Genomic DNA, 11,741 nt, shown 5'->3' with positions numbered 1-11,741 from the left:
TTCCCCCACTTTAGGATATGTGGACATTTTTTTTTTATTATTATTATAATTATCTAAAATCAGGAGCAATTATCTTACACCATATAGTCATAGAAACAAATAGAACAGCCATCCAAGGTAAATGCATAACGAATGAGACATATGAATCGAGATGGTGATTGGCATTGTGCACCACTACGTCATGTACATGATGTAAGATATAATTTGTATCCCTCAAATGTTTGGTAGCTTTTCTCTAAGCCTAGTTGAGAGGTATGGCATACATATCGATTCAATAGAATGCACTTAGCAGAAACCTTCTTTAGAAAGGTCTAAATAAGATCATTCAGATTTCCAATGAGGCAATAGTCCACAATTGGGGTCGCTCTTCGTCATTGAGAATATTCAGTGTTGCTATACATGACTAGCATGATTTGACATGTTCCAAACCAACCATTGTCAATTAATGTCACTATAATGCCAACCAACGTTAATTGGCTCGCATCCCCCTCCACTCGTGAAGTTTTGGTGATTGATTGATCCCCATTATTTTTCTTATAAAATTTAATTAATTATGATGCCCCACTCTCATGTAGCATAAAAACTTAGAAAAAAAAAAAGAAGCCTCAAATAAATTGGTCTGTTGCTTAAAAATTTGCACATATTTGTAAAATCAAATCAACTAAAAACTTGCTATTCTGTTTGCCATACTAGTACTTCGAGTTTGTCAATCTCTAAACCATCTTAAACCCATCAAAATAAAAAACTAAAGAGTTCAAAGAAGAAGAAGAAGAGCAACTAATCAAGGGTACAGAAGCACTCACTGAAGCTTTACTTTCACCAGGATTCAGACGTTCCACACAGCAATATCTTACAACTTTTTATAAGGGAAAAAAAAAAAAAAAAGGAAAACCCACTTACGATAGTTATGCCCCCCCACACCACAAGGTTTCCCATTACATTTTTAACAACATAACACAGTAGGCATCTCGGCAGCTAGATTCTGGACGCCGGTCAAAGTATACATGTCAACGGCCCCGGCCCTGGGCGGAGGCTAGGCGAGCAATGAGGTAAAGAGCGTTGCTGGTCAGCTGGGAGACTTGGACCACCTGGCCGGCGACGGCATCCCGGGTGGGCCCCGCAAGCCCACGAAAGGAGTCGAGACACGTGTCCTGGCAGGTCATGGCGGCGCTGGCCCAGGTCTGGGCGTTGTCCAGCTGCCAGCGGAGCGTGCCTGGGCGGAGGCGGCGGAGCTCGGCCTCGGTGCGGGCCAGCTGGCCGGCGGCGTTGGAGAGGAGGGAGGTGCAGTCGCTGAGGGCGGCGCAGCCGCGCGGGTTGGCGGGGAGGGGGAGGCTGCGGACGGTGGAGGAGGCGTTGCGGGAGGCGGAGTGGGCGGCGGCGGTGGCGGCGCGGGCGAGGTCGGTGGGGGAGCGGGGGGAGGTGGGGGCGAGGGTGCGGACGCAGAGAGAGGGGTAGCGGGCGTGGGCGCAGGCGGAGGTGACGAGGGAGGACGGAGGGGTGGCGGCGGAGGAGGCGGCGACGGCGAGAGAGAGGAGGAGGAGAAGGTGGTGGTGGGTGAGGGGGGTGGGCATGGTGGCTGCTGCTGGGTTTGGTTGCTTGGCCAAGTAAGAGAGCGTGGACAGTGGGATGGGCTGGGAATGGGTGTGCTTGGGTTTATAATTTGAATGGACAAGGAATCTGCCCTTAGCTTTCACATTACTTACATGGACAACCACCTTACATGCATATCGTTTTGTGGATAAGCTTGATTTGTAGATAGCACAACTTTCATGATATAGCGAATTTGTCCCTTTTTTGAATGAAAAATACGCAGCCTTGATCTTGGTATAGGTTTTGATAGATTCATAGGGTCGCTTGGAACTAGAGCTCTAGAATTTTCTAGCATTAGGTGCACTATAAATAATAAACATAAAAATTATGAATGAAAGAGAACTCCTTGGCCAAAACCATTAAAAATTTCCTCAAATGAAAGTTGTAGAAGAGTGATATTGGTATGCTAAAAATTTGATAGTAATAATGTGTGCATGCAATAGATAGAGATGACTCAAGATTTCTTAGAACTAATGCTTTGGTATGTATCTCGATATATATATATATTTAGATACCATTTAAGTTTTTTAAAAATATGGTGTTTATAGTATCAATGAAATCGATACCAGCTTAATACAAGTGCTCAAGACAACTTGCACACTTCATGTTACTAAAAAGAATTATGATGACAAATTTGATAGAAAAACTAATTACACAAAGAATAATGCTATTCGGCTTCTCTACATGCTTATAGATGATTATTTTGCAATGTGGTAAGAGGAGATTGATGCAACTCCCATTGGTTGTTGCCAAAAACTGGTTAGTTGATTATGAAGTTGTTAATTCAGTGGTTGTGGGGCAAATGAACTTTTTTCTTATGCACATAATCGGTGGTCTAGAATACTTTCTGAATGAAATTAACATGGAATTGAATTTGGATTAAACGGTTCATGGAAGATTTTTGAATGATTTAAAGTATGAGGATAAACAAGCTGGCAACTTTCTCACAAGCATGGCTTCATGTGCTTGTCTGACATTGGTCATGCAAAGTCTTTGGATGGCTTTCCATCAAGGGACCGTTACGAACAGACGTCGAAGTGTTTACCAAAAAAAAAAGTGTTTGCTTTTGGTCAGCAAATGGATCAATTCTATTCTATCAAATTACTTTTGAAACCCCAGGCTTCTAATATAATCCCTGAGATCAATGACGTTGGTTATCACAAACACAGGAACTCAACCAAAAAAAGCTAGTTTGAAGGCGTTATCTAGGTTCATTGGTTTTGCAAAAGATCTACATTAATTGTTGGAGGCTCACAGTAGGCATGAGCCAGAGTTGGCTTTTGGCAGTTGGGTCGGAGACCCTGCCACCATTTTCAAAATGCCAGCGTGGTGTGTCATGGCACTCAGGGAGCAAGTGGGCATGTTGGTTCCAGGATGAGCACATGACTGGTTTTGGTTCTAAAATAGTTATTTTCGAGGATTTAGAACGTAACATGGCAAATGCGCCCAGTGGGGTTCTGGTGGGTCCAAAAATGGACCACACCCAATATTTTGATGGCTATGACTCACTAGTTGGATTAACTTTGGACAGGGGTGGCAATGCTTAACCATTAACCCGTTTAGCTGGATTCAACATATTGTAAGTCGGGTTTGGATTGATAAAGTGATCGTATTCGGATCTAAATTTTTGATCTATTTAATAAATAAATCAAATTTAAATTAATAAATTTTTTATATCCTGTATTCGATTCATATCTGATCCAACCTAATCAGATTGTCACTCCTAATTTTGTACATGTTATTTCATTCCTATCACCATAACAGACTTAGTTCGAAGAAAGTATCTGAACTTGAGACTCAGATCTTACTCATATATTCGTATTTAAGCTAGGATCAGCGTTAGCTTTAAATTAGATTTGTTCAAGATTCAGACCATTATACCCTTAACAACAACGATGATTGATAGAGCACGTGTGAAAATGGCACATGTGGTATGTTCAGTAACCGTGATCCACATATGCTCGATGTAGGAGATTGCTTAGCTTAATCTTAGGTCAAATGATCAAGGCCTCGGGAGGAGGAATGGCATCGATGTGGCAGGGGTCATACAATGTCACAAATTATCGAAACAATTCATTGCACATGTTGCTTAAGAATTCTGTAGACTCTACGAGGACTAATTAATCAACCTAATGTTTAAGGGCAATGCTATGGTAACCTAGAAAAACATCTCAGAAAAATCACTCAGCAATGAGAATATAACACACCATCTTTGTGGTTTTTTGAGGTATATTTTCTGTGTTACCTGGACACTAATGAATGTTACAAGTCAATGCTTGGTTTTTGATGCATTCTTTTAGAAGAACATCTGCACACTAGTCCATAAAAAACAAGGCTCTAAGCCCAACTGTTCCGAGGCTTATCTCCAGTATGCTCTTTAAATTGATGTAGTTAAATAATAATACTCATTCAACCGTATCCTTAGCCACTCAGTTTAAGAAACAATTATTGTTAACTTGGGTAGTCGAAATGGCACTGGATGCAGGGGTGCACGTGTTATGGTCTTTTTTTGCTTGGTTTTCTGAGGCTAGCACTAATTAAAGCCTTGCTGGTCTTATCTCTTGTTGGGATAAATCAATAACTTTCGATTTCGATTCTATATCGGCCTATAAATAATATTCTGACTAACAATCAATTGATCGACCAACAGTTGATATTATCAACTAACAACGGACAACTTGATTAACCTCCGATCGAAACCATCGACATATCAGAATTATCGATCGATATTCGTTCGAATCTCCAAACTACCGACTTACTATCATTACCGACATATAGTCGGCTTATCTTCTCAACACATCTAACCGTTATAAACGATTATCGACTACATATCATGGTTATTAGTGAGCATAAACGATCCATTAACTTATAATTATGGTCCGATAATTTAGCACAATAAAAACGGGATCACGTGCTCGACGGTTATATCAGAATCATCTATAAAAGAAGATAAATGAGCAGCATGGGTAAGATAATTCTGGACTGAAACTCTGTCATTTCAAAATTCTCATTTGCTATTCACCACTTCCTGCTGACTTAGGCATCGGAGGATCTCCGCTGGACACAATTTCGTCTGTGAGATTTTATTTTGTAAGTGCTCTTCACCGACGATAGGCGACAGGCGATTGGCCGCAACAGATTGGCATATCAGGTAGGGGGATAATACAATAAATCATGCCAAAAATCATAGCCCAACATTCGACGGGATCGGCGAGATAGTTTTCCCGTCCGAAAGATGTTCCTCCCCCACCTCCAGTGGCAGAGTCCAGTTCTTCGCGTCTGTAGTCACTATGGATGTGCAAATTACTGCGCTCATGCAGCAAATGAAGATTTTAACGGAGGTGGTTCAAAGCCTCCAACAGTAGCAAACCTAGCAGCAGCAGCAGCAGCCGTCGGTGGAGTGGGTGGCTCATTCCGTAACATCTAAGCACAGTCGCTGTCCTCCACGGTGCTCACCTTTCTCTTCTCCAAATGGCGACCGTCTCGACACTCTCATCGAGATGGGCAGCCACGTTCTCGGCACTCCACCATGCCACCCATCATTCGCCGTGCTCTCCCTCTCTTTCTTGTGCATATAGTATCAGAAAAGGAAAACGGCCACGGACTCCTTCTGCTCCTCCCTCTTCAAGCTCTTCAGGGGGTCCTATCTCTGGAGTTTCTCAGTAACGATGGTTTGACGACTACGAATGTAAGTTCAAAAAAATTGATCGTCTGCTTGTCCGACTTCAGGTGGAAGGTCGGAAGTCCTCTAACGACTACGACTTCCACACTACCCAGCCTCTCTCTCAGCACATTTTAGATGAATCGATTTTCTCTTGATTCAAGATGCCACAGATGGAGCCATATGATAGCTCCACCGACTTGATCGACCATCTGGAGAGTTATAAGACTTTCATGATGATTCAGGGGCAACCGATGCCCTCTTATGCATTGGCTTCCCGACAACTATTCGAAAGGTTATTTGAGCCTGATATTCTGGACTTCAATCGGAGAGCATCAACTCTTTTGAACAGCTCGAACAATCTTTCGTGGTCCACTTCAGCACTAACCGAAAGCCGCCACGAATATCAGATAGTCTCTTCTCAATTAAGTAAGGTGAGACAGAGATGTTGAGAGATTTTATGGCTCATTTCAATACCGCCACACTTGAGGTCAGGGACCTCAATGAAGACATGACTATATCGGCCATGAAGAGGGGTCTGAGGAGATCCCGATTCACAATTCTTTAGATAAAACTCTCTCCCGGATCTATGCTGAACTTCTGGAGTGTGCGTACAAGTACATTCGCATAGACGAAGCTGCTTCTGACCGATGCCAGGCAAACGAAAAAGATCAGAAGAAGAAATAGAAGAAAAGTGGAGCTCAGACCAAATCAAGTAGACCGATTATCAATAAACGAGCTTCATCCCGACGACGGAGTTCGAAGCCAAATAGTTATGACAGGTATGACTCCTATACTCCTCTTTCTGCTCTCCATACGTAGATCTTGATGGAGATCGAAGGAAAGGAGTATTTACGCCACCTCCTGCCAATGAAAGCGTCATCGAGGAGCTGTGATAGGAAGAAGTACTATCTATTTTATCGTGATCACGATCACGATACCGAACAGTGTATTCAGCTTAGAGATGAAATAGAAGTCCTGATTCGACGAGGCTACCTCAAAAATTCTAAAGAGATCATCCGACTCAACCTCCCACCGACCAACAACCTCAGTCAGAAGCTGAGAAAATACTCAACAATCGACCAACGGTGGGAGTAATCAATATGATCTCCGGATGACAGAAAAATTAGGGGGCAACTTTCAAAGAAGATTTGGCGAAGAAACGACGACTTGACAATGTAATTACTTTTTCGAAAGAAGATATTCGGAGAATTCAAACTCTCCATGATGATGCTATCGTTGTCTTGACAATGATAGCAAATTACGATGTAAAAAAAAATAATGGATAATAGAAGCTTGTCATTTTTTATTTTACTCGACTTTCTTCCGAATGTGACTACTGACTAATCGACTCAGGAGAGTCTCGACGCCATTAGTCGATTTCATTGGAGATGCAGTTATTGTAGAAAAAAAATTACTCTCCCACTAACTATCGAAACAGATCCACGATAGAGTACTATTCTCTTAACATTCACTGTTATCCGAGTTCCTTCAGCTTATAATGCTATACTCGGACGATCTGGATTTAAAGCTCTAAGAGCAGTAATCTCGACATATCATCTACCAGTCTAATTCTCGATAAGAAATGGAGTCAGAGAGATGCATGGAGATCAACAATTTGTCTATGCTGCTTCCTGATTTTCACACAAAATAATCAATCTGAAGACTTTGTTCATTGATAAATTAGACCCAAAAAAAATGAAGAAAGGGGTGACCAGCTGAGCAATTGATTTTCATCCCACTAAAAGAAGAAGATTCTGAGAAGACAATCTAAATTGAATCACAGTTGTCTGATCTGCAAATGCCAATATTTTCACTTGGTCGGCTATTGACATGCAGGCATTCTTCCGAAGGTAATAACTCATCGGCTAAATATTGATCCAAAGGTTAACCGGTGAGACAAAAGAAAAGGTCATTTACACTTAAAAGACAGAAGGTTATCAATGAAGAAGTCGATAAGCTCCTCACAGCTAGCTTCATCAGGAAGCTAATTATCCGATTGGCTCGCCAATGTACTAATGGTGAGAAAGGCCAATGAAAAGTAGAGGATCTGCATCGACTATACGAATCTGAATGAAGCTTGTCCGAAGGACAATTTTCTTCTACTGAAAATTGATCAACTAGTTGATGCAATTTCTAGACACTGACTTCTGAGCTTCATAGATGTTTTGCAGCTATAATCAGATTTGGATAGCACCTAAAGATGAGGAGCACACAGCCTTTGTAACGATAAAGTATCTACTGTTATAAAGTGATGCCGTTCGGTTTAAAAAATATCGAAGCGACTTAAAAATGGCTAGTTAACAAGATTTTTAAAATATATTGGACGAAATATGAAAGTCTATGTAGATGATATGCTGGTAAAAGTTTTTAAATTATTGATCATGTTCGAGATCTGGAAGAAGCCTTCACATACTTCGACGACATCAGATAAATTGAATCCGACTAAGTGTGCATTCGGGGTCACTTCTGAAAATTTTTTTTTTTTGAATGCTATCATCAATATAAAGCATCCAAGCTCGAAGAAGAAGATACAAAGCTCAATAGAAGGATCATCGCGCTCAGTCGATTCATCTCAAGATTGACAAACAGATGCTTGTCTTTTTTTAAAATCTTGAGACAAGCAAAAGACTTCACATGATCAGACGAGTGCTGACAGTCCTTCGAAGATCTAAAATAATATCTGGCATCTCTACCATTATTTACAAAATAAAGATCGAAAAATTTTGTATCTCTATTTGGCAACATCGATGGAGGTAGTTAGTTCGTAGTTATCCAAGAGGATGAAAATCGAATTCAACGGCCTATCTACTATACCAGCAAGGTGCTTCACAATATCAAAGTAAGATATACAAAAATAAAAAAATGATCTACGCTCTAATCGTATCATCACAGCGATTCGTCCATATTTCAAGCATATCCTATTATCGTCTTGACAGATCAGCCATTGAAGGTGATCTTACACCAACCTGATACATCGGATCGAATGGCAAAGTGGGCAATAAAGCTTGGTGAGTTTGATATCCAATATCGTCCATGTCCATCAATGAAGGCACAATTTTGGCCGACTTCGTCGCTGAGTGTACAATATCTGATAATAATCTAAGGATGAATCTAATGACAAAAAAAATAAGCTACAACTTTGAGCCCAACTTAACATCAGCATGGGTGCTACATATTGATGGAGCATCTAATACGCAAGGCAGTGGAGCTGGTCTCATCCTCACCAATTTCAAAGGGTTGTAACCGAATATGCCCTTCGATTCAATTTCAAAACTTGGAATAACCAAGCCGAATATGAAGCACTCTTAGCTAGCTTAAAGATTGCTAAAGAACTTGATATTGACACCTGAAGATCTTCATCGACTCACAGTTGATTGCTGATAAGTTAAGGGCGAGTTTGAAGCCCGAGATCCCATCACGATGAAATATCTTCAGAAGATGAAAGATTTAATATCAACTCTAAAATATTTTGAGATCTTTCACATCCAAAGACAGAAAATACTCGAGCCGATATACTTTTGTGACTCACAACCACTTCTTTCAACTCACTAGATCGGATATTTATCGAATACCTTGAACAGTCGAGTATCGATAAAGTCGAAGAAATACTACAAATCAGTGATGAACCAAGCTGGATGGATCTGATTATCCAGTACTTGACTGATGAAACTCTACCTATGGATTTTTCAGAAGCTAAACGCTCAAATGGATGACTTACAATATATTTTGATGAATGGTCAACTATATAAGAGATATTCTCTCTTTCTTACTGAAGTATTTGGGATCGACAGATGCCGATATGCACTCAAAAAGTTTTGAAAAGATTTGTGAAATCACTTAGGAGATAAATCTTTAGCTTACAAAATCTTATGACAAGGATATTATTGGCCCACCAAAGAAAGATGCAGCTGAACTTGTTCGACGGTGTGAATCATGTCAAAAATATGCAAATATATAATATCAACCGGCCAGTCAGTCGACATCAATTATGTACCATGACTTTTGCATAGTGAAAAATTGACATACTTGGTCTTTCCCTTCGGCATCTGATCAGATAAGTTCATAGTAATCGCATTGATTACTTCACCAAATGGATGGAAGTTGAATCTCTGGCATAAATCACTGAAAGTAAATAGAAAACTTCATTCAAAATCAATCATATGTAGATTTGATCAACCACACACCATCATCATGACAATGATCGATAATTCAACAATCAAATTTAAAGAGTTCTGTACAAAATTTTACATTACATAAACTATATCAGTCACCATCCACAATCCAACGTGAGGTAGAAGTGATAAACCAAACAATCCTGCATGGACTCAAAACTAGACTGAATGAAGCTAAAGGCCTCTGGTGGAAGAACTATATCCGATCTTATGAGCAAATCGAATAACTCCTCGTATACCAATGGGAGAATCATCATTTAACCGGCCTATGGAATAAAATGATGATCCACTTGAGATCGAACTACCATCAGCAAAGTGGAACAATATAATGAGCTGAACAATTCAGAATGTCGGAGAGCCGATCTAGACTTACTTCCAGAAGTCTAACAGCAAGCTCAAGTTGGATGGCAATATATCGCAAAGAGTAGTCTGGTACTATAATGCAAAAATTAAGCCAAGATCTTCCATCCAAAAAATATGTCCTAAGGAAGGCAAAAGTTCAAAATTCTGGATTAAAAAAAATTATCTCCAAATTAGAAGACCCTACAGAATAATTGACATACTTAGATCGAACGCATATCGGTGGAAACTCTTGAGAGTAGTTATTCCTCGAATGTGAAATGCTCATAACTTAAAGATGTATTATCAATAAAGTTGTTCATATGTACAGTGCTCATAATAAATATTGAATTTCAGAATCATAAAAGTTTCAACCGACTACAAAGTAATATTAAATCGATGAATGGATAGTCAATTCTATCAACTATATTTTATTTTTCACTGTAAAAATCGACACATCGACTATATCTCAATTTTTACTATAAAAGTGATATATCGACTATATCTATCGACTATATCTCATTTCACTGTAAAAATCGATTGAATGACTATTTATGCCGACTTAGTTTTAACTAAGCAAATATAATACCAATACGATTCAGATCGAATTGGAACTATACCGACTTGATTATGATCAGTCGAAAGATATTCGGCTTGCCACCGTTTACCAAATAACTAGACATACTGACTTGACTAGGTCATTCGATGATGTTTGGCTCATCATCGTTTATCCTAATATCTAAAAGAGTAAATATGTCAATTGATATTCGACTAATCAACAATTCTACAATTACTACGAATGCTCGATTCGTCGATGATATTCGATAGTCAAACTATGATTCAATAACTTTACAGATGCATAGAAAAAAAAAGAGTTGGTACTTTGAAAATTTTCTTTCATTCATTGAAATGAAGTTACAAAATTGGACCGAAGATTTGATTACAAAATTTTTGATTACAAAAGAAAAATAAAAATACTACACGATCACCAGTCGTTGTCTTCATTCCGTTGCTCCGATGCAGCATTGACTACTGAAACAGCTTTTGGTACAGTCAGTATGTCATCTTCAGTCTGTGCAGCCCTTCTTCAGTAGCATCATCTCCCAAGCCAGGAGGAATGATGCTGCTCAAGTCCAGATTTGGGTACAACTTTCTGACCGCATCTCGATCGTCTCGTACTGACGTAATATGAAGTAAATCCGCCTTCTAGAATTTCTTCCTTAAACTCTTCAAAATTTTTGAAGTTCTCGACGGCCAAGCTCAGGACTTTTTTTGCCGACTCTGCTTTAGCTCTCGCGGAGGCCGATCAGCATCGGCCAGTGCCAACCTTTCCAGAGTGGTCTGATGCTTTCCACATTCGGCTTCAAGTTATCAATGCATCCATCCCTCTCTCACCGAGCTGATGGATGGAGTGCTTCTTGCTCTTGATCTGCGACTCAAGAGACAAGATATTCTGATGAGCCACTCAAGTTCGGCTCTGAAAGATTGTAGGTCGACCATCATTTGGGAGATCTACTCCAGAAGTTCTTTCTCCGTTCAGTCACCACCTGAAGTTGTTCGACACAGTATTCTTTTCGACGATGATAGCTGCACTTTGTCCATCCAAGACCGATGAAAGTCAGCAATCTTAAGATAGCCGACCTCTAGATCGTTCATATCGGTGCCTACTGAAAGCAGAAGATAATCAAGTCAGACCAAATCAAAAAAAAAAGAGATATCGAAAAACTTACCCCGAGCATCATCAAATAAAAAGAAGAAAAATCTCATGACGGTCCGATTTTTCTATTCTCTCGATCAGTCGGGAGAAGGCAGCTTGGATGAGCCGCTTGGCCAATTGGATTAGCCAAGGTCGACTTACCCTCGAGGATCCTAATGTCAAAAAGGATGGGAAGGCCTGATGACCCATCATTTTCGAGGTCACCGGCACCTTCTCCTAATCTCTGATCGGCAGCCCCGCTCGAGAACGTAGGGAAGTT

General features: G+C 40.2%; 1 protein-coding gene across 1 annotated transcript; it reads right to left on the bottom strand.

Moving 5' to 3' along the window:
* Positions 1 to 738: 738 nt before the first annotated feature.
* LOC105053316 (pectinesterase inhibitor 3) lies at positions 739 to 1,611 on the bottom strand. Its single transcript, XM_073244586.1, has one exon. It carries the CDS (start codon positions 1,569 to 1,571, stop codon positions 1,008 to 1,010), a length of 564 nt encoding a protein of 187 aa, XP_073100687.1. The 5' UTR covers positions 1,572 to 1,611; the 3' UTR covers positions 739 to 1,007.
* Positions 1,612 to 11,741: the final 10,130 nt, after the last annotated feature.

The sequence above is a fragment of the Elaeis guineensis genome, chromosome 10, assembly GCF_000442705.2.
Source record: "Elaeis guineensis isolate ETL-2024a chromosome 10, EG11, whole genome shotgun sequence".
In the NCBI taxonomy this organism is placed as follows: Eukaryota; Viridiplantae; Streptophyta; class Magnoliopsida; order Arecales; family Arecaceae; genus Elaeis; species Elaeis guineensis.
This window is presented reverse-complemented; position numbering and strand designations above follow the sequence as displayed.